Source organism: Athalia rosae, chromosome 2 (assembly GCF_917208135.1).
Source record: "Athalia rosae chromosome 2, iyAthRosa1.1, whole genome shotgun sequence".
Taxonomy (NCBI): domain Eukaryota; kingdom Metazoa; phylum Arthropoda; class Insecta; order Hymenoptera; family Athaliidae; genus Athalia; species Athalia rosae.
The window spans coordinates 17,755,773-17,778,362 of NC_064027.1; the positions used below are offsets into that span (position 1 = coordinate 17,755,773).

The following is a 22,590-nucleotide window of genomic DNA, read 5'->3' on the forward strand; positions in this document are numbered from 1 at the left end:
CCGATCGGAGTGCTATCGATACATTGGGTTCAACCGACGCTCTTTGACTCAATTGAAAGGTTGGGATGAAAGTGGCGGAAATACACGATTATTACAAATTTTTGGGGATTAATAATTAAAGTTACATGAAAATCAATGAACATCCTGCGGCGTTAGTTCAGGCATCATTGTTTGACCTTAAAGTTAATGACTAGATGCCCATGCCGTAACATCGTGCAGCGGTTTGTTGATAAAATAATTGCACTTCGTGAAACGATCGAGGCTCAAGAAGTCAACTCGAACTAAGAGACGGGAAAATTGCGAGCGAGCGGTAGCGCTGTACAAAGTATAGAAGACGAACATAAGAAAAATCGTAAAAGAGAGAGACGAAAAGGGCTGACCTCGCAGTCTTCTTAATAGAATTATTTATTACCTCCGGCCACAAAATCCCTTCAGATCTTACGGTAGAAAATTATCTTTCTATGCTATACAGTCTGCAAGTACTCCACTCAGTCGTTAAATATACACAGATGGTGGTCCATAAGCCCAGCAGCAGCCCGATCGCTATTCAACCCGCTTTGCATCCATCTAATTTTAATTGGAATTTATAATGAATAGTTCAATATGTATATGTATTATATATATACATAATTAAATTAATCAGTAAATTTACGTGTCGGATTATGGTGAAGAAAATATCTGTCTGAAACAATGTAATACCTGTTATAAATCAACGGTCGGAAAATTCGACGACTTAAATTTCACATGCACGTTTCGTATGGGCACTGTATAAGATAACAAAAAAAAAAAAATGAATGAAAGTCACCCGATAAAATATGGGGTCGTCTAGCACGCTCCGTAAAGAAACAACATGAAAAAAAGCTACGGTCTTGATTTGTATTTGGACAAGAGAACGAGAAATTTTTCCCCCATTGATATTATATCGAGTTTTCACCGCGCTGATCATATGATTTCAATTTATCGTTACCTCAGCTGCGAAAAAAAAGAGCTTCTCACTTCTGAATTCTGAAGCAACCTTCACTCATACATATAAGTTGCACCCGAATTTGATCTCTGAAATTGGACGGAGGTTTTTCATCCCACGAAGCGAAAAAAAAACTCATCTCAATCACCAACTCCGTATAAGACCTTATTTAATAACGAACATTTCTACGTATAGCGACTGTTCCCGGGTAGACGTCTGTCTGTAGAAATACCTTCTTTTTTCTAAATACATTTGCTACCGCCCTGCGTGATCTATACTACAATTCCGAATCGGTTACTCAAGAAAAATTTTCTGCGGATAGAGTGGATAATAGATAACTGAAAATTGTCAACATTGTTGTTCGTTCTACGCGACAACTTATTTTCGAGATATTTCATGTTTTTTTTTTTTTTTTCAAATTAAATTTGACAATTGTGGTTTGTGGAATGAATAGTATAGTAATTATGCAGGGGCTGCATTGATCGAAGCTCTCGACGAACAATCTGCTGTTTCCTAGTTACAAATCCTCGGTGTTCGAACTCCGGAATAAATATTCCCAGATCGTGCCCTTTAATCTAGCCAGAACATCGTTCCATGGAACACGTACGAGTTGGTATTTACCCTCGTATATATGGTATATCCCTAGCTGCGCCGAGCCGCCGATAAAATATCTCTGCTGGTACCTCGAGGTTATTGATAACATTCAACTATGCAAGCGATTGGGAATATGAACGGAAATTCCATTAGTTTTATGAACCCAAATACGCAGTTCATGCACACCAAATATGTAGTTAAAACTGTCCGTACTGGTCATATCTATTAGCAGACTCCAGTGTCGTCGGGCTCCAACAATAATTCACGCCCCTTATCAAATGTATAGCGGATTTGGCGCCCATTTATTGTACATTGTACATTATACCACTATCAGCATAGTTTTGGTCTTGGGCCGAAAATATTGCTGTCTTCGCGGATGCGCTGGATGGTAACATCATACCATAGATATGTTGAATGATCATACATTTTTAAGGATGTGTTTAAACAAAAAAAAAACGGAATGAAATAGCCTGATTGATGCTGGGGATTTGAACTACGAATGTATTCCGTCGGTTCAATTCGTATTCGGTGATTAAAATCATTGGATTCCCGAAAACTTGTGAGTAACATTAGCAACGGAGGTGAATCATATGAATATGGGGTTGCAGTCTAGTTGATCATGTGAAATACCAGCGCTGCCGACCGAGGAAAATAGTTCGAACCTGAGAATCGACTGGGCATGGAATGCCATCTGGCAGCAGTTCGAAAACCTATCTACGAACGACGGTATTAGCATAACAGGTGGGCCAATTGTGAGGATGCATGAGGTATAGGAATTATTTTTTTTGTTAATTAATGAAAACGGCATGGAAAGTTGAATAAAGTTTAATATTTTGCATATGTGAAAATGACCGATCGCTATTTGGATCGATAATTATCGGTAGAATATAGTAATAATTAGAGACCATAAAAATAATTATAAAGATAGGTATTATCAGCATTGAACAATTGCGATAATTGATAGTATTATTTTAATTGTACTATGCTTCATGAGCGTTTTTCGTCGAAACAAATGAATATAATTCAAAATCAACGAATCAATGGTGCGTTCATTTTCAAGTGATTAGGCTAAATCTCGTCTTCATGAACCTGGTAGCTTTCCATTCGCTTCGGGTTTAACTTCTGAGCTCGGTATGTAGTACATGGAATCCAAGAAATACCGTGTAAAATCGCTAACGACACTTCGATCTGGAATACTTTGGCTCATTCCGTACATGGCGAGCTGCATGGAGAGAAAAATTCAGTGTTACAGTTTTCACGATGAAATATGCTGGAGCTGTGAGTAAAATTTCAAAACAATTACCTTCCCGGCGACGGGAACGTCCGGCGTTTTCATAATTAAAGCCAACTCCGTTTTCAAATCGTCCAAAAATTCGTCCGCGATGCCCGACTGGGTGTGCAGATGCGTCACGCATATGTGAATACCGCAGGGGAATTGTAATGGGTTTAAATTCCAACCTTTAGCACTCAGCGCGTCCGAAAGCCTATAAATATGAAATTGGTCCGAACCAAGAGCGATCACTGACGTTGCTGGCGTTCCGAATATGAAGATTCCGTCCAATTTTCTCAACCTGATGGGATTATCAAATTATCAGATTTCGATACAAGAATATCAATGAACTTTTGTAACACAATTACAGGGGCGTGGCTCTTACTCTTGTTCGATGTACCGCGTGGTTTCGATCACTTTTCTGGTGGCCTCGACGTAGCCATTTTTACCGAAGTGCATCATCGTCGCCCAGCATGCCGCGATTATCCCTCCGGCACGGGAACCGTTTACAGTTGGTGATCCGTAAATACCACCTGGCCAGTCTGTTGTCATCGTGTACTGATGGTGTCTGTATTTCTTTTCTCTATACATAATCACCGAAGACCCTTTCGGCGCGTATCCGTACTGCGTGAAGTACGAGCCATTAAGGTAATATGTTCACCACGTGAATAATAAATGTTGAAAGCGTTAAACCCGGCTTACTTTGTGCGTATCGGCCGAAATACTGACGACTCCTTTCAGAGCGAAGTCGAACGGCGGCAAAGAAAATCCAGCGGCTTCCATAAAACAAATTAAAAATCCGCCGAGACAAGCGTCGACGTGGACAGGAATATTATAACGAACTCCCAGTTCTGAAATAGCTTCGATATTGTCCATAGTCCCGTACGGGAAATTCGGGGCGGATCCGACCAGCTTAAATATTTGGAGAAACTCATTGAAAACTGTGGGCATATATCGACTTCATTCGATCGTCAAAACGACATTACTCACCATGATCGTATTTCTGCTGATCGCTTTTTTCATCGACTCGATACTGACGGTGAAACTTTTTGGGTTTACCGGAACGTTGACAACTCTAATTTTCAGGTATTGCGCTGCTTTATCAAAAGCACTGTGAGCTGTAGTCGGCACAACCATTTCCGGATTTTTTATACCTTTAACGTCTCTCGCATAATCTCTCAACGCTTTACAGGCCAACAAAATAGATTCCGTACCTCCTGTTGTCATCTGCGAAAGACAATCGTCGATATTAGAATTCCAAGCGCTTATACATCTCCGTACTTCGTACGTGACAAAGAAGTGCAATATTGACTCACAGTCCCGCAGGATTCAGAATCGCCATGAAACAAATTGCACGCTGCTCTCACCACCTCAGCTTCCATCTTACAAACACCGGGAAATATATCGGCATGTAATGGATTCGTGTACGAAGCAACTCCGTACACGGCAGTAACGAGGTTTACTAAGGCTTTGTCGTCTTTGTACACGGTTCCAGAGACCTTACCGGCCTTCCAGTCGTAGTTTCCTATAAACATGCAAGAACGATAACAATTTATTTTACTCTTGCGGTCCGAGGTTAGATAATTTGTATTATACACTCGATCGTATTTCTCACCAAGATTCACGCATTTCTTGACCATGTCGAGAATTTCAGTCTCGCTCCAACCGTTTTCCGGTAGTTCCCTTACAGTCGAGATACCCGTAAGTCTGTGAGCAGCTTCCTTCTCGAAATTTGCATTGATGCCTGCCAATTCAGTATCAATTCTATCGCGGATGGCCGGCACATATCTTGCAAGCCTAAAAAACTGCTTTTTTCCTCGTTCGAGAAGACCTACAATTATAAACGCTAGTGATTTAGTATCGCATGAATATTCCAATATTATGTAAAGTTGTCACAGTAAAATAACAAAAAAACATTTATACACTGATCTGATTATTCATTGGTCAAAATAATAGTCGCGTTTCATTAGTTACTGAAGGATATTTTATATTTTGTTCAACAATAACTTCGTTACAGGAATGATATACACCATGCCATGAATATTGTTATCACGAGGTATGGTCATAAAAAACGATAGAAATCTCGTTTGCTAATAGCCTTACCGAATAATAAGCTCATTATACTGGCAAAATATGATCCGTTAAAAAACTTCGAACGTTCTTTTGGCAACGCAACTTCTGATGAGCTGTTTTTCTCTACTTCATTTGTAACAGCGTCAAGAAAAGGGCTTACTTTCGTCATCCCGAAAACAATACTCCCAAAGCCAGACCGTCGCTAGCACCGTTGTTGTAGTTATTGTCACGATTTGCCATGGCTCTTTATCTCTGAAGCTATTGTTCAACAGGCTTCGGAAAACATCAAAGGGGGGGATGCCGCTCATTTCGCACCTAATTTAGAACATTTTTCTCATTATATCGTAATTAAAGCGAACCAGAAAAACTAGTTCACGACACACCTGGGGGGGGTGATTAATTAAAGTTGTTCTGAGAATGCATAACAAAATTTATATGACCTACTGCTAGTGGTGCTAAAAATATAACCGAAGTGTCTTCAGATCTGTTTATACAATTACGAAAACGTGCCGTGCATAAAATTAGCATAAAATTGGCAAGTGTCTGAATTGTAAGCATCTCTTCAAATATTCAATTGAAATCGTATCGCCTATGTCTCTGGGTATGCTAAAAAAATGAGCGTATGATAAATCGATTGAATACATCATTGTTCGTTATTAAAAAAAATTGATACGTGACGTGGTAAAAAAAAAACAATCACGTTTTGAATAAATTAGTTAATATAAAATCGAACAGTATTTCGTACTGAGGTTCGGAAATGATTGGAAATAATAATACTAATTTATTCCTCAATAAACTCTTCTTCAAGTTCATTGTAATCAGAATTTGCACTTTTCAAATCTTCTAGCAATGTGCAATGATTGTCTGCATTGCAAATGGAATGAATATTCTTTTATTTATATTTCTATGCGGTTCGATATGTGCTACATAAAACACATGATGTCATATAATTATTCATAAATGATAAGCTGGCGGTCACCGCTAATTGCTTACCTGAATAATTTCCTCCTGACTTTTTGGAGTTCCTCCGTGCAGTCGACAAGATATAACTCAGCTGATCAGATGTCGACTAGAGTCCAATCAGATTATCTCGTTCACCGATAACACTCAGAGGAACCGGGGAAACCTACCCAACAATGTCCTACAATGTATTTTCCGGTATGGAACGCGGTTAATTATTCTCAAGTGATACGAACGCACTTTGTTCCAGTGTAATGGAAATGGCTTGTTGTTATCTGACAGTCATTCCTTGAAAAAATGATTCGCCGTCGCCGGTAAAGATCTACGCATGTCTACCAGCCATAGGCTACAACCAGAAAGTAACCAGGCATCATAGCGCATGCGCATCTTTTCATTAAACTCTTGCAGGTGCGCGTGTGCCACGAAGGTGCACCGGCTCTTTGTCAAGTCCACAGTCTTATAGTTTTCAAAGAGCGGGCCATCTTTTAAATTGCTCTGAGCTTTCGAGTTCTGCGTGAGATAAAATTCCAAGTTTTAGCTGAAATTTGAAACTCGAAAATGTATTCATGAAAGACAAACGTATAGTTTCCAGATAGAATTTACTGATATTATAGTTGGGTGGTAGGAATTGTATTTCTTTGGTTGAACCTGTCTTTTTATTTACAAATATTTGATAATTGTTAAAGTATTTGGTAACAAAATTGCATTGCACATATACGGAATAATGATCAATACACTGGCGAAAATCAATCAACGATGCCGCACAATTATTAATGAAAAACAATACTGTTTTAACGATATAGATAATAATATTTATCATATATTAATATTCAGTCATTATGTTTATGTATATTTATATGCATGATGCATTTTACACATATACATACATATATAATATAACCGCGACCATTTAAGCATAATCTTATGTATTACGTTTATAAAATACGAAAAATTCAACCAAACCATAAGTAACAAATAAATATAGAGCTGACTTGAGCTTTTCCGAGATAAAAGGACTAATTCAGTTATATTCTTATATCGTTATCGTACGAATAACAATCAGAAAACAAAGAAGCCATAACTCTACTTCGCACATTTTTCTTTCTACTGATCAATATTTGTCTAATACATCGAATATACAGTAATATAATGTATACTATAAGCACTAGATAAATTATAGACAATTTCTCGCGTATAAACGGGCGGTGTAATATAAGTTATAAGGTATACGACTTAAATTTGTTCCTTTTCTCTCGGCTGAGTTCGTATAAATCGTTCGTAACAATAAGAAATCTATATCACAATAAAGGCGCAAACTCACGATAGACTCTGTTGGTCTGTTTTTAAGTTCATATAAGCGACACGCCCACTCGCACGTCTATATGGCTTTTGTGGCACGAATCGATTATCGAATCGGTCCGTACAACCAATCCGCACAATAATTTCAAATTAGAGCCTATTTTTATAATTGAAATATTTTAATTTCATTATAATTTCTACAGTTATGAATTATATTTTAATCTGATTGATTATCTTAAAAAAGCACATGTATAACGTACGATAAAAGAACAATCGAGATTATAAGAGAGCTGGAAGTAAAATACACCAAAGGTATAATATGCTATACAACTCTGCTTTTTGTAGACCCCATGTTTCGGCAGATACAGCGGGTGTTACGGATAAGGAGAAACAGAGCTAATCATAACATATTACATTGAGAAGCTTATAATCATTACGAATAAATCGATCGCTTTAACTTCGATAATTCTAGTTTAATTACACAGCTCGGACAACAGACTAGGAATCTTTGAATAATTTCAGGTTACTCTTACAGAATTATTCTACCCTTCAGTTACATCGCTGGTGAATCCGCTGTGATCTTTCTTCCCGCACGGCTACACGTGAATTTGCGGCTTAAGGCTTGACACTGCACCATGATCGTGCTAACTGAACGCTAATATGACACAACACATCCTGGGTACGCATTATACATAGGCTTAATACAATTATTACTTCTAGATCTATCCAGAACTTTAACGCACAACCAATATAGGCATTTATTTATCTATTTATTCATCTATTTGTTTAGTCATTTATTTATTCGATTCATTATCCTATTTTATTCATATTATCCTAGATGATATTTTATATTAAAATCTGATAGATATTTATACATTAAACTTATAAATACATGGAATGGCCTTTAATTTATACACATCAACTTTCTGTGCTTGTAATCTGTCACTATTAGGTCCTTCGATATTTCAACGTCCTAACAGAATAGGCCTAGCACTGATCTCATATCATTTTAGGCGCTTTCATATTTAATTCTTCGACAATTCAGATTTTCAACTGATTTACGGTGTGAATGAATCTCATTTTTCACCTAGAGTAATATTCAGGCCAGATATTGGTTATAACTTTGAGAATCTCATTTAATTATTTGTATGCACTGAACTTATATTTTTCGCAAGAGAGCTCTTTACTTTTTATTTTTTGTTTTCTGTAACAGTTTTTAACAAAGTAAAACATAGTAATTTAAGTTTGATATACGCGTACCTTTTTATCGGCAGAAAAAAAATGCCGGTTAAGAAATATGCACAAATATGATTTAAAAATTTGCAGGGCAGCGTTTAATTTACAACTCTAAAGACTGCAGAGATCGATTAGAAATGATGAAAAATGAAATGAGAAGTTTGGACGGTACGATTAAAGCAATAATCTAAACAAATTAACTGTTCGATTGAAATATCGAATTTACTAAACGCGATCATCCTATGCAAATGCATGCAAGAACTGAAAATTATATGAGAAATTCTTTTAATTTTTGCACATTATGGCGGATACCTCAGAAGCATTCTTTAATCACGTCCATTCCGGTTCTAAAATTTTTACGTTACATAATTATAATACATAAAAAAACGGACTAGGTTCAAAATATAAAAAATAGCTCTTCGGAAAAAATTTCCACGGGTTTCGCATTTGCTTAAACCACTTCCACTCTCAATTGAAAAAATACTATGAATAAACGAAATCTCAACAATCTATTAGAGTCCAGGAGCCTGTGGCGTAAAAAAAGTTTAAAACTTTCTGAAAAGCTGAGAATACAATATGGGTTTATTTGCATATTTAGAATGTGATTAATTATCTTAGAGTTAGCAAGTGATCAGATACCGCATCTCGAAATCTATCAAATACCATGTAATTGTTAATCAAGTTATCTGAAACAGCAAAATTACGAAAAATTGCACCATCGGTATAAACTTGTCGCTGATTACGAATCTGATTGCGTTAAATTTCGGGATTGCGCTGACTGTTGTTTTCGTCCGGTTTTTCATTGCCCAACAACCAAAATCCAGCTTTTTCAAACCAGTGTTTCGACATTTGCTGTATTCGACGTGTTCCGAGGCGCACTGACATTAGGACTTCCTAAACCTGACTTGCTGACTAGGATATTCAGTTACACTCCAAAGATATAAGCTCATAATGAAGATCAGATTTTCCAACAGTCTCACACTTTTTTAGCACAAGTTCCTGGATTATTTAGCCTAATTCGTCTACTCGATGACTAAACAACTGACATACTGCAGATATATCCGCTTCCGAAGTTGTTTTATTTAATTTTGTGTAATTGAAACGCTGGTTTATGTGATGCAATATACACGTCGGAAAAAGTTTATTATGTGATTACTATTTTTTGTTTAATTTTTTTATATATTACATCCTACTATCTTCTAAGGTCCATTAATTACTTTCAGTGGTTCTGCTTTTTGGCCGCCACATTTTGTACCGTCCGCGGACGTATATAGGTCTATATCGATATTATATTATTATTGTTATTTCCTTAAACCGAAAAATCGCGCTATGATCGAACTTCAGCAGAATTATTTCTATTAATACTCGTATTCCAAATTTCGTACAGACCTGTAAACAGTAAGATAAAACTTTGTTAGTCAGACATTTGATTGCAGTACTCGAATCATCGCCACGATCATTCACAGAATCAAATTTGCGAAATACAAGCACATTTAAATTGGGAAATTGAAACGTACAACAATGTAAATCCTACCCAATACGCAATATTGACAAAATTGAAATCAAGAATGGCGACTTATGACGATATATCGAATACACATGTGTCCAAAAACTGTAAAACACTGCTCCTCAATGATTGGATAAGATCTTATAGTCTCATTCATTTTATGGAATAATTTTGCGGATAAATATCACCTATAATTAGCCGTTAGTTAGATTAGTGGAATTTAATCTATGAATCTCCGAATAGTGGCAAAATTTATCAGAATAATAGTAAGCGTAGCTGATTTGGCTTTTTAGTTTGTTACTGAAAATCGTGGGATGCCAATCGTAATCCGGGTCCGTACATATATTGAACGAAGTACTCGAGAGTGAAGGTTACTTGAGCCGCTGTGTAACATTTGCGAGTGCCACGGCGAAGGCCTGTAGTGCACTGAATGGATATTGGAAATCCAAGGTGTAGGCGTTCCCGTCTATCCGTCCGAATTGCATCACCTGACAAGGAACAAATTCTTTAGAATCATTACTCCCGGTTTCCCAAAAAGGGGAACGTGGGAATACGGATTTCGGTTGAAGCGATATTGTTGAAATTATGAAATTTTCCGCTGAGTGAAGTTAAAAATATCCCGTTCTTGTACTGAAATCGGAAGCAGTCTCTGTTCGTTTCACCTACCTGCTTGCCCCTGAATTCAATTTGGAAATTTTTCGCGCTTTCTTGCGTTACTCTACCACCAAAGTCCAGCTGGTACACTTGGCTGGACTCGTTCCACATGGGAGCCTTGTTGTGCATTCGGAGTTCTTCTCGTCTATTGAGCAAATCTGCTTTATGACCCGACGATCCGGCGCCACGCTGTTTCAACTGAAACGTGAAGAGATTCAGATCCGTGAAAAGACCGGTCACGTGGAATCTTTTTGCAGCTCGTTGTTTTCGTGATTATACATAGTTTTTGCACGATTGACTCCCGACCCGCGTCAGTCTACGCACCTTTTGACGGAGTTGGGCCTTCTGGAAGGTTTCCAAATCGCGATAATTCTTCGACGATTCATCTTGGGTTAATCCTTCGTCGTCGGAACTTTCGCCGCGACTTTTACGGCTCCGTCTGCTCAACAACGGGCTGGACAAAAGTCTACGCCTGATCGGGGATGCGGATGCCGGTCGTTTTCCTTTTTTCGATGGTGCCGGACTGCTTGGCGAACTTCTGGGCAGTCTGGAGAGTGAAGCGTAAGTACTGTTCAATCGAAGGGATAGGAACATCCGAGGGAAGAAAATGTCACCATGGAAAATTATTTTCAAACTCATTCCTGCGAGATCAGATCGGCTTTTCAGCTCACCTTGAAGTTGGCCTTGGCGAGGGTGGTGGCAAAGAATGACTTTCGTCGAAATCTCTAAGTCTGGCTGCGAGTCCGTCCAATGAAGACGCTACTGAACCACTTGGACTAGACGCTCTGAAAGAAATTGGAGAATTTCTAACACCGAGTCACCACTTGAGAATTTTTGCGTGACAAACTTTGACATCCAATCGAAGTTGAAACCTTACCTAGCTGGCGACGAGCAGGCTTCTAATCTGGTGGGTTTCCCGGGAGCGATTATTTGCTGCGGTTCCTGAATTGCGGCGTCATCGTTGATGACCTTTGGCTTTCCTTCGGGAACACCGAGGTCAACGGAGTCTGTGGCGGTTTCAATGTTTGCTTTGTTTTCTGTGACGTCCGTGTTCGAAAGTTCTTCCAAATGTTCGGGCAGCTGAGGCACTGAGGCGATCTGTTCGGTACTCGGAAAAATATCACTAGAATCTAAGCTCCGTGATTTACCACAGCTTTTCAATCGCGGTGGTTTTGTGTTTGGCTGCGCGACGTCCGCCTGGGGTTTGTTCTTCCGTTTTTTTCTTGTTTTGCGGGACACTAGAACCAGTCTTTTGTTCGGTGCTTCTTTCCTCAGCATCCTCAAAGCCACCTCGCAAGGCACGAGCTGTGCGTCGACCAAATCCAGGTAGCCGACGCTACAACTTCGGACGATTGGATCCGCGAGGCAGAGTGGTCCGATGCTGACGACGGTCGGAGTCCTGTGAACACTTCGGAACTGGGTAGTCCCTTCCAAAGAATTTTCTTCGTCGATGTAACGCAGTTCCTCCGACTTGCCTGGTGCTATTCCAATCTGATTCCCACTCGGTATCGACTTTCCGCAACAGCCTTGCGGCTTGGTTTCTTTTCTTTTAGAGTTTAATTGTCCGCCGTTCGATTGGTTCAACATCAGTTGACATTGGGACGGGGAATTCGTTTGACTCTGAGCAACGTGGAATTGATTCGAACACGTCGGCGAAATAGAACCGTTACAAAGCCCGTTTAAATTCGTAATTGTGCTTTTTGAATTTGCCGGTTTCGAACACGTTGGCGTACTGCATACGTGAGGAGGGTTGGTAACAGCATTTGAACAGTCTACCCCGGTTGAACCGCTCGTTATTGTACCGATGTTTAAATTATTTTTGGAATGTACCGAAATTTGACCCATCTGAGCGTTAGAAATTTGGAGCGTGGACGACGTAGATAAGACGCCGCTCGAGGCTCCTATGCTGTTTAATCCGTTTAAAAATATGGACTGTGACTGTGAGCAATTCCCAGGGTTGTTTAAGCCGTTTATTATTGTACTCGGTGAACATGAACCCGAACCCAAATTGCCTCCCGCGGTAATTTGCCCGCTCTGATTAGAAAGAGAAATTACGTTACCGGAATTGGCAGTGAGCGTTGATTTTTCGTCGGATATCTGGTTCATTTTGTTATTCTCAATGTCTTTTTTCGTAGCCATATTGGTTTGCTGATCGGCCAGGGCCGTTTTTACCCTCTGAATATTCCCCGTGTAATCCGTATTCGGATTCGATGTGGCTATCAGTGTTTGCGTCGGTGCAACGGCGTTTTTAGGCGACTGTAACGTAGGCACGTCGCAACACCTTGGCGCGTTATGTCGCGGTGGTGTTCTGTATGTATTTCCGGACGTAGCTCTGAGATTTTCACAAAAACTAACCATGTCTTGTAAATCAACGTACGAAAATTCATCCTCGTAACTTTCGGCACGTGCAAGCGCGGGCGAGAGCGCTTCGGACGTTATGAATTGATTAGAAATTTGGGATTTTGGACGATTTGTATTTAACCGAGAATTTCTCGGCGTCATTGGCGCGATCGGGGGCGGCTGGACCTCCGCCGTTCCCCGCGAAGTTCCTTGCGGCTCTTGGAACACTTCTTCTTCATCCTCCGAAAATAGGTTTGGGTTAAACGTCGGGTCGGGACCTACGAAAGTGTAACTTAAATCATGAGGAAAAATATGAAGAGGAGAAGAAAAACTGAGATCGATTTCTTACCTGCCGGCAAATCGTCTCTCAATTCGGTCATTACCAACGTCATTTGTCGCGGCTGTAAATGCAAAAGGGACGTCCTGTACGTAACTTGTCCTAAATTCGCTGGAACAGAGTCCGTCAGTCCATGTATCTTGAATTTTGTTCCCCAAATGTTCGACGTCACTTCCACTAATCTTGCGTGCTAAAATTAGAAAAGAACACCTCCAAATTCCCTGCGAAGAATGAACTTTATCTCACATAATCTTTTGTCGCACATTCAACGTGCCATTCTCCGGAATGGAATCCTGCAAGAAATCCATCCGAATCTTACCTCGGGGAGCGTGTCCACGTAGGCCAGGTCGTCAACTTCTTCCACAGGTTTTTCCTCTCGCCTTCTTCTGTTTTTTCTCCTATTTCTCGGAGAGCCACATAAATCTGCGGTATCCCTTTCCGTGTCAGAACCATCGCTGTAAGTCTGGTAGTGCGTGGGATAGTCGGGCGTGTGCATCGTTTCTTGGTTTTGCGGATCGAATATCACAAACTCCGGTCGTATTTTGCTGGTTCTTCTCCCTTTCAGCAGAGGTACCAGCCCTCCGAGGTACTCCAAATATAGAGTGTAACAAGGAGCAGGTTCCCCCGCGTGTCTTAGCATCGTACAATGAAGGCGCCCACCACCCGGAGGTGGTCTTGATACGAAACGCCTGAGTTCTCTGGGCTCGGGAACGCAACATCTAAAGGTTCCATAAAATTTATAGGAGGATTTCAATCCCGGAAAAAGGTACAAAAATGGCTACATTTTTTATATATTTGTTATCTCCTCTCGTTTCTTGTCTGATATGTGAATCTATTTTACCATTTTCAGTCGAATTCGACTGCGTAACGTACAACTTATTGTTAATTTGCCACTCTCAAAGGGTTGCGTGGAAAGATGAGTTTAGGTTCCGGTCAAGAAATAATCAATGACACTACCTTCTCAGCCCTTCTAGTACTCAACTAAAGTAGCTGTATTGTTTATCTATATATCAGATCGAATGTTCACGTTATAAATTTGACAGGATATAAATTGGACCAAACAAAATTTCCGTTATTTCGCAGGATCGATTCGTCCCCGTGAAGCGTCTTTGTTTGAACACACAACGGATGAAGGATAGGCGATGTGTACATAGAAATTTTATTTCTTATTTTCGCGACGGAAAATTTTCTGTTCAGTCTCACGGTAAAATTAACTTGCTAACCTTATCGTACTGGCAAAAAGGGCGGCTACTAAGGCTCTCAGTCTTGGAGGTAGAGGTAATTGTTGCACGCTGGATTCCCTCGATAAAGCAGCGCGAACGGCGAGCCGTGACAGCAACTGCAGAGAACCTACTCGCCTGCAAGCACGCGATAGAAATTTAGCAAACAAATCGAAATGATCGAACTATGACCTAGATAATTGCAGGAAAATTTCGCTTCAACGAAAGCCTCACCTAGAGACCCATGCAGCGTGCACCCTCGCCCCTGTAGCCACGAACAATCTTCTGTCGTTGTGGCCCCACGTTAGGGCCGACACAGGACACTGAAAACCATTTTTTTTTTTTCACATTGCACCATGGGTATATCGAACATTGCACCCATAAATAACGGATAACAATTGATTCTCCAGAGATCCACAAGACTCAAAATCGACCCATATTCGTAAAGGCATATCTTGCAATAGTTGAAATTTGTTGCACAAGTTTCATCTTGAATCACAATTTACTTGACCATTTATTCAATCTGTAGAACTTACTTGTGTGTACGGTATAGCTGTGGTGTAGACGAGAATGCCGGTGTCCGAGTAAAAGTGCAATAAGTTTATGTACTCTTGGGGATTGCCTTGAAAAATGTCGGCATCTTTGATACCGGCGACTGCCAATAACTTTCTCGAGTTACTCCACTCAGCCAGTAGTGGGGATTTCAATCCTGTACGTATCGTGACGGGAGATACGTCGTCAAAGGATCGTAAAAGGACGATATTTCCATCGGCGAGACATACCGCCAACACGTAACTCCGTTCGTCTATAATAACCAGCAGACGTATTATTCTACCAAAAGTGCCGGACATAATTTTCCTATTTTTTTCTTTTTTTCGGAGGTCCTGATTAGTCGGAACTGTTATTACTTGCAAATAAGGGTCAGTAGGCCGATGTGAAGTCTCGTGAGAATCGTGTGAATTTTTCAGATTTCACAATATTTATCATTATTCGAATTAAATTGGTTCAGCCATTGTTTTACAGAACCGAAGCATATCCAGTAATTGAGTAGAATCTACGATACAGTGTACTGCACCGCAGGCGGCTCATTCTAATCGTTTTCCGTATCTATTTCCTATCGAGCACTGTTATTCCTGTGATATTTCTCTGCGTCATCTCACAGTGAATTCCGATAAAATAGGAATTGCAGCGAAACAGCATGAAAAATGTATAACCGGTGCACAACGGTGACCGGCAATCTATAAGCTCGCAGTTAATTTAATATCGATGGGCCACCAGATCAAAAGGCAATTATGACAATTCGAAGGACTTTATATACCTACACCTGCAGTATACGCTTACCGCATGGGATTGGCACGCAAAAATTTTCGGACATTCGATATACGCAATTACGTTTTATGGACCGACAAAATAGCGCACGGAAAAAAGAATTTGTTCTCGATAGCCGGTTGATGATACTTGATATAGTTATTATGGAGTGAATGTGACAAAGTGAAGGGAATGTGATTAAAATATGAAATCAAACCTTGCTGGCATTGACTTCCGGTAATATCATCGTCTCCTTCTTCCATTTTGAATTTTTCGGCACTCCAGGCCATCGATGTGACCGCTGCCGCTAATTGAACTTCTGATACCATGGCTCCGTGGACATCCATCACTATCAACTGACCAGCTGTCGTTCCAAAATAGACCTAAAAAGTCAGCGAAAAATGGCTTATGAACTATTTTTCTTGATGTCGCTTCTAAATGTAAAAAATGAATAAAGAAATCGTAAACTGCCGATTACGTGTATAATGGTCTAAGAAAAAAGAGTTCACTTTCATCTTGTAACGGAATATGAAAGGAAAAGCAATATATTGCTTCGAATATGTGGAAAACGTGAACTATGAAACCTGGTTTCACTCGGATACCTACAATATCGATCTCATATAGATTCGCCCTTTTTGGCCTTTGGTTTTTTATTTTTCATGATATGACCCGACTAAGCATACCACAGTATGTTTACATCTATGAACAAGGTCCTCGAGACGTCAGCTCTTGAAATTTATCGTCTTGAAAAATGAATGATCGGCATTGGTATGTGCAGAGCGATACTACAACCCGTGTTTTTCGGGATTTATTCAAGAACCTATCGTTTTTAATAACGACATGTTATGCCAGCGACAATATATCCTATTCAATTATGTACCAGAAAAGCAGAAAAAAATGAAAAATAGTACATCGAAATCTCTTAGTCCTGCCGCTGCAGGAACAGTTAATAGTAGGTAAAAAAATGTCGTGCAAAGATAGGGCGGTCGAATTGGTCGAAATTGTTAGACTAATTCGAATTAATGAATGAAATTGACACAATACTTGGAAAACACATAATCTTCTGCAATTTTATAACTTGAGCAGATTGGACAAGATTACTTAAAAATTAGCAAGTAATTATTAGTACATTAGGTGCGAGGGGAGTCTGTCTTTTCACGCCGAGCGTGATATTCCAAGATGACTGTCGAGCGCATCGAGTTGAGGCCAAGGTCGAGATTAAGTCGAAGACGAATATCGCAACCGTAACGCAAAAGAGAAAGACGAACTTGCGTTAAATAATGGAGCTTTTTGGTATAATTGCATGAACGGCTATGGACTTTGTGGACGAAAATCAAATTTGAAAAAAAACACTTTTACACACTACTAAACGATGGAAAGTATTCAGTATTATAACTTTATAGAATTTCTGCTGATTCTGATGGTAACACTGTTTTTCGCAAAGCTCAAATTTCCTTATTTGACTATAAGTCTATTCGATGAAAAAGTTGAGTCAGTGGCAACAGTGGTAGTTGATTGCTGACGTTGAAAATTAGTTTTGAAATTGGATCGCAAATTTTTTTATTTTTTCAAAAACCAGAAAAAAGGAAGCTACCATATACTCCGTTTACGTGGAGACTGTTGAAGTATACAAATTATATCGAACTTGGTACTCTTACAATCTGTCTTATCGTTCTTCGAACCTTGATGGAGATTGCTACAAGAATAGAACATTTTTCCTCTCGCTTTTTCAATCACTCGAAGGTCGGGCACCGGTCGCAGATGTATCTAAACCATAGCAGCAATTACGGCTAAACTTCCGCCAATTATCATCACATCAGATGTTATGCAAGTCTCGGGAGGGGACAGAATATATCCAGTCAAAAGTTACAGCCGGTGGCTTGAGTTTTCAGTCCGATCGTCAGTTCCGAAATCAAGTATGGGTACTCCCGTTGTCAGGGTTAAAGAGGGGTTGCTTCGCGGTGCTACGGCGGAAACTATTACCGGAGCACCTTACATCTTTTTCAAAGGCATACCGTACGCGGCACCACCGGTGGGCAAATTAAGATTTGCGGTGAGTCTTGTCTTGAACATATGACAATAGTTGACGTCGATGACGGCGGTACTCATAGAAACCAGTTATCGAGAGACAATTGGCGTAAATATGTTAGATAACATTGATTGTGATATCGTCTCGCGTAACTCGCATTCACGTCACTATATTTTATCGGACTAATATTATGTCACAATCGCAAGTTTCCGTGGTCGAGATTATGATAGTTGATTTATTCGACAAGCCAGCGATAGGGATTGATTACCCGATGAAAGCCCAACGATTGTCGCGATAATAAAATTGTAGATGTAACTACTTAAAACGAAAAATGTCATAATTTTAATTCAACCATTGACTACGCACGGTCAACATTCGATATCCTAAACACATGCAAAATTCGAAGTATTATGCCGGTTGAACGATTTTTGCATTGCTTCTGAAACCTCAAATATCGTCCTTCATCTGCAACTTTCATCGAGTGATATTTAATCCTTACTTTGCGTACGATCAGCATACCAACCCGAACAGAAGCGGGGAGAAAAAATCTCTGAACGATGCCTTGAAAGTCGAAGAAAAGAAACATTTTGAAAAAATAGGATTATTCGGACTAATTGTAAGGATCCCAATCATACCGAAAGCCTTGCTCAAACCGTCTTGCGGGGAATTTTTTGTCATCCTGAGCATACCAATGAATTTTGGCATCGATGCGGTTTCCCCTAAATAATGTACTATCATATGTGAAATTAGGAGCCATCGCCTCCGCAACCATGGACTGGGCTCAGAGATGCGTTGGAGCACGGACCAAGTTGCCCCCAACACGATCTGCATAACGTGCCGGTTGTTGGCTGCAACGAAGACTGCCTCTATCTCAACGTAGCCACGACCTCGTTGAAAGGATCGCGACCAGTAATGGTTTTTATTCACGGAGGAGCCTTCATCGGCGGTCACGCGAACTTCGAAGTGTTTGGTCCAGATTACTTGATGGAAACAGGCGTCGTTTTTGTTTCCATGAACTACAGAGTCGGCGTCCTTGGTGAGCTGGTATTCCTCCCCATTATACGCCGATCGACTCGTTGCACAATTTTTGAAAAATATTCAAAATCTCAGGTTTCCTGCAACTCAACGATCCGGTGGTGCCCGGAAATATGGGACTCAAGGATCAGCTTGCAGCTCTGAAATGGGTTAAAGAAAACATATCTCAATTTGGCGGAGATCCTGGCAACATCACAATATTCGGAGCGAGCGCGGGAGGTGCTTCTGTGCATTATCAAGTTTTGTCTCCACTTTCCAAAGGTACAAAGTTGGCTCACTGACGCCAATTAGTCGTATGGCCTGATCATACCGTTCTTCTCGTTCAGGTCTTTTTCACAAAGCCATCGCGCAGAGTGGCACCGCGTTGGACCATTGGACAAGTGTTCCGGACACAGCCGAAGCTTTGCGTCGGTACATGGCTGCTTTCGGAAAAGAAACTAGCGACCCTCGAGAGATCGTAGAATTCCTCAGGTCTATTCCGGCAGAAGAACTCGTTAGGGTGCAACACGATATAGTGAGCCCAGAGGTTCGTTACCGTTCTCATCTTTGGTCATGATAACCGATAGAAACATCGTCGAATAAGATTCAAGCTCATTCGCTGTGGTCCTTTCTTCAGGATAGGCGCTGGTTGCAATATCCTTTCCTTCCGAGTATCGATGACAAAAGTGAAAAACCATTCATGCCCAAGAGCCCGAAGGAACTTGTCTTAGAGGGGACTGATGTGCCTCTTATGCTCGGGTATACCAGTCACGAAGGGATTTTATTTGTGATCGGTAATGACAATAGCGTCGTTCGGTGATCGACACGGATCCCAAAATTACTCGTTGAATTTTAATCGATTATAAACGGCGAAGTGTCGCGGTGGTCGACCGATTCTAAAATTCAAAGAGATCGTACTCTGCCTCGATTGGAGTAATAGATGCGTGTTATTAAATTCATAGGACTCCAAAATACTCTGTCTACGATGTTTGATAAGAATTCCAAGCTGCGTTTGCCGGATGGTCTAGTTGCGAATGACCATCCAAAAAGGAATGCCGTCGGTGACGAGATGATGAAATTTTATTTTGGGGACAAACCGATAACCGAGGAGTCGGTTCAAAATTGGATCCAAGCATGTGGCGACATATCCTTCGTTTTTGGTGCGCTAAAAGTAGCCGAGATTCAACAAAAAAAAATGGTTCCATGCTACCTTTACAAGTTATCGTTTGACGCTGAGAAATCGTTTGGAAAATTTATTTTCAAGTCATCGTACACAGGTATCGATATCGACTGAATTTTTGATAATAAGAATCATCATTTTGACCATCTTATTCGTCGTACAGGGACTGCGCACGGTGACGATCATCCGTATCTATTCTACATGAAGATCACCGGTGATTACTTAAGATATAAACCCGGCTCACAAGAGCAAATCGTATCCGACAGAATGATAAGGATGTGGACCGACTTTGCGAAGACCGGGTTGGTTCTAAATTATTGGCAAACAAAAGGATCTTCCAATGCGTATCATTGTTTCGTAATTCTTTCGTTTCAGAAATCCGACACCGCGAATCGATGATCTGATAAAGGTTGAGTGGCTTCCGGTTTCAAGGACAACGAAGCATTACTTACTTATTGACGCGGAGCTTTCCGCGGGCGTTAATCCGGACGAAAAGGTGGTTAAGCTCAGCCATCGAATATCTGAAATCCTCAACACTGAATAGTACTCATTGTCAACCATGTAGACAACAGTTGAGTCATCGATTCAGAATATACAATGTATGTATCGGTGAGATGTAACACATCACCCGAAACGTCGTGAGCTAACAGTTGAAAAAAATCTTTAATTTTGTTCAAATAAATTCGAGTAGCGAGTGACTTTTCACAATTCTTAATCTCAGCTCAATTTGATGGGGTGAGTTATTACGAAACGAGAGGCCTTAGCATCATCTCGATATACTTGGCGCGGGACTCTGCAGGGTCCAAGTCCAAGTTTATTAACCTGACTTTAATCTCGCACGAAGATAACAAGGCTAAATCCGACGTGGTGTATTATTTATCAACTGTGACCTTGCACTGTTTCATACATTTCCTTGGATGCGGGAGTTTCTTCGGTGCCCAAATCGAGATTGCATCAATTATTCTCTGCCGTTTCCTCTCTCCTCACTCGCTCTCTCTTTTCCTTTTCCTGGCACGATCCCAATAATACTATAGCTTACTTATCGAGCTTCGACCTTCGAAATCTACTGGAAGTAGAACTTCTACTGCTTAAACCTAACTTTGTCATCCGTCGAGGGGAGCCATGCGACTCAGGCAATGATTTTCTCCACGACCTAATTCGACCCGGAGCTTGCATATTCGCTGACACGATACAAAACTTTACCTACACTCTGCGCCATCATAGCCCAACTCCGAAATAATCCGGGAGACTCTTCATTTGATCGAGGGGTTGAAACCAGATCTGGACCCGTTTAATAATTTTTTCCAGAGCATGGGATTCAATCTATCGCTGCAGGGATTCTTTGGTATGAAAATATAGTTCGGCTACGCGTTTTGCTGATTGTCAAAAATCCATTTTCATTACCTGCTGATCATCCGGAGTCCATATCCCGCATGTGATAGTCGCCTGATCATTTAGCATCGAGGACCAATACCTTTGGCCGGCAACGCTGCCAACTAGGACGAAGCCATCCTGTGAACGAACAGACGATTAAACTATTCGGTTATAAATTTGCCAACGAATCGCTTTGACCGACGAATCTAACTTAAAATAAGTGTCCGTCAAACTTGCCCTCTACGAACCTGTCCGACCCCGACAAATGATGTATGTATACGTGTGACGGTGATACAACAAAATCGAATTTGTCCCCCAACAGGGAAACTTGAGATCAGTTGCAAAAGGTGACACATATACGTAACTTGATCCAGGTCTGTACAGTGAATAGGGTGGAGAAACTGTCGGAAACAGGGTCGGTGTTACCGAACAATTAACGGAAGACCTTTACGGACGCGGTGTGTATAATAATTGTGTTAAAATTCGGAGTATAAAATTCACTCATTAATGTTTAATTTCGCGGGTATTAAGCGAGTGATTACCAAAAAAGTAAGCAATTATTCATGGCGCTCCATGTCGGGGAGACGCAATTCTTTTTTCTTCTTTGTATTCATCTCCGTGGTAGCTATGTGAATGCAAACGACGGGAATCTGATAAGAAGAAGAAAAAAGAACATCGGAAGCAAAATATCGACCCTGAATAAATTATCTTTCGTACTCAGATTCGGTCATTGTAATTTTTGAAATAATAAGTAGTCTGTGAGTTTGTGCCCCCTTTGCACCGGAGCGTTGATTTAATGATGATTATAATAATAATAACGATGATAATGATAATGATAATTCATCTGCAACTTTACGATATTTGCATAATGTGACACGAATAAATCTCGAAAAGGGGTTTTACGAGGGACGAATTTTACGAGGTGTCTATAGGTCCTCGGTATTAGATTTTGTTTGAAAAGGTTATCGTCAACTCATAGCGAAGAATAAGCTACGTAGATAGAGATGGGTAGAATATACCGGTAAAAATTTAATTATATCACGGAGCGTAACAGTTTTTCTCACGCGAAACTCACATCCTATTTATCATAATATAATTAGCGATACCCCACAAATCCGAGACTTATTGTAGGTATATGTATGTTTTACGACTAACATAGCGCGGACTAACTTCGATTATACTTTGATTAGTCTGCTAATGAGGCGGAATTTCAGGCGTAGTACCTACATGT

General features: G+C 40.3%; 3 protein-coding genes and 1 long non-coding RNA gene across 6 annotated transcripts in view; 2 read left to right on the forward strand and 2 right to left on the reverse strand.

Moving 5' to 3' along the window:
- Positions 1–2,367: 2,367 nt before the first annotated feature.
- Positions 2,368–6,236, reverse strand: LOC105684935 (sphingosine-1-phosphate lyase). 2 transcript variants are annotated; one of them, XM_012398681.3, is made up of 10 exons: positions 6,102–6,236; positions 5,895–6,027; positions 5,062–5,216; positions 4,444–4,659; positions 4,145–4,353; positions 3,819–4,055; positions 3,531–3,740; positions 3,214–3,452; positions 2,862–3,129; positions 2,368–2,780 (listed from the first exon to the last, which is right to left on the reverse strand). In XM_012398681.3, exons 3-10 carry the CDS (start codon positions 5,207–5,209, stop codon positions 2,640–2,642), a joined length of 1,668 nt encoding a protein of 555 aa, XP_012254104.2. In that variant the 5' UTR covers positions 5,210–5,216; positions 5,895–6,027; positions 6,102–6,236; the 3' UTR covers positions 2,368–2,639. The 2 variants fall into 2 exon arrangements, with proteins under 2 accessions (XP_012254104.2, XP_048506313.1); XM_048650356.1 differs by lacking the exons at positions 5,895–6,027; positions 6,102–6,236 and having other exon boundaries at positions 4,932–5,205.
- On the forward strand, positions 5,224–7,864 carry LOC125499938. The gene is made up of 2 exons (XR_007277031.1): positions 5,224–5,451; positions 7,696–7,864. It is a non-coding gene; the product is annotated as an uncharacterized LOC125499938 (long non-coding RNA).
- A 1,755-nt stretch (positions 7,865–9,619) lies between these two features.
- The window catches only part of LOC105684943 (tubby-related protein 4), a 47,094-nt gene continuing 34,123 nt past the window's right edge, over positions 9,620–22,590 (reverse strand). Inside the window, exons 4-16 of one of the 2 annotated variants that reach the window (XM_020851768.3) lie at positions 21,390–21,497; positions 15,980–16,145; positions 14,991–15,259; positions 14,689–14,777; positions 14,458–14,592; positions 13,554–13,953; positions 13,247–13,424; positions 11,435–13,175; positions 11,229–11,342; positions 10,882–11,104; positions 10,570–10,746; positions 10,244–10,391; positions 9,620–9,785 (exon numbers count right to left, since the gene is read on the reverse strand). In XM_020851768.3, coding sequence (XP_020707427.2) covers positions 10,275–10,391; positions 10,570–10,746; positions 10,882–11,104; positions 11,229–11,342; positions 11,435–13,175; positions 13,247–13,424; positions 13,554–13,953; positions 14,458–14,592; positions 14,689–14,777; positions 14,991–15,259; positions 15,980–16,145; positions 21,390–21,497 — 3,717 coding nt within the window. In that variant the 3' untranslated portion in view covers positions 9,620–9,785; positions 10,244–10,274. Of the gene's footprint in view, positions 9,786–10,243; positions 10,392–10,569; positions 10,756–10,881; positions 11,105–11,228; positions 11,343–11,434; positions 13,176–13,246; positions 13,425–13,553; positions 13,954–14,457; positions 14,593–14,688; positions 14,778–14,990; positions 15,260–15,979; positions 16,146–21,389; positions 21,498–22,590 lie in introns of both variants that reach the window. The other variant, XM_012398695.4, reaches the window with a different exon arrangement.
- On the forward strand, positions 17,633–20,696 carry LOC105684944 (esterase FE4-like). The gene is made up of 8 exons (XM_012398697.3): positions 17,633–17,815; positions 18,542–18,827; positions 18,902–19,087; positions 19,153–19,352; positions 19,443–19,599; positions 19,768–20,082; positions 20,149–20,287; positions 20,361–20,696. Exons 1-8 carry the CDS (start codon positions 17,681–17,683, stop codon positions 20,527–20,529), a joined length of 1,587 nt encoding a protein of 528 aa, XP_012254120.2. The 5' UTR covers positions 17,633–17,680; the 3' UTR covers positions 20,530–20,696.

Coding starts and splice junctions, on each gene's coding strand:
- LOC105684935 (XM_012398681.3), bottom strand. CDS start 5,209: ATGAGCGGCATCCCCCCCTTTGATGTTTTCCGAAGCCTGTTGAACAAT. Junction 4,354..4,443: donor CAAGAAATGCGTGAATCTTG/GTGAGAAATACG, acceptor GCATGTTTATAG/GAAACTACGACTGGAAGGCC. Junction 3,741..3,818: donor TCAGCAGAAATACGATCATG/GTGAGTAATGTC, acceptor CAAATATTTAAG/CTGGTCGGATCCGCCCCGAA.
- LOC105684944 (XM_012398697.3), top strand. CDS start 17,681: ATGGGTACTCCCGTTGTCAGGGTTAAAGAGGGGTTGCTTCGCGGTGCT. Junction 18,828..18,901: donor CTACAGAGTCGGCGTCCTTG/GTGAGCTGGTAT, acceptor TCAAAATCTCAG/GTTTCCTGCAACTCAACGAT. Junction 20,288..20,360: donor ACCGACTTTGCGAAGACCGG/GTTGGTTCTAAA, acceptor CTTTCGTTTCAG/AAATCCGACACCGCGAATCG.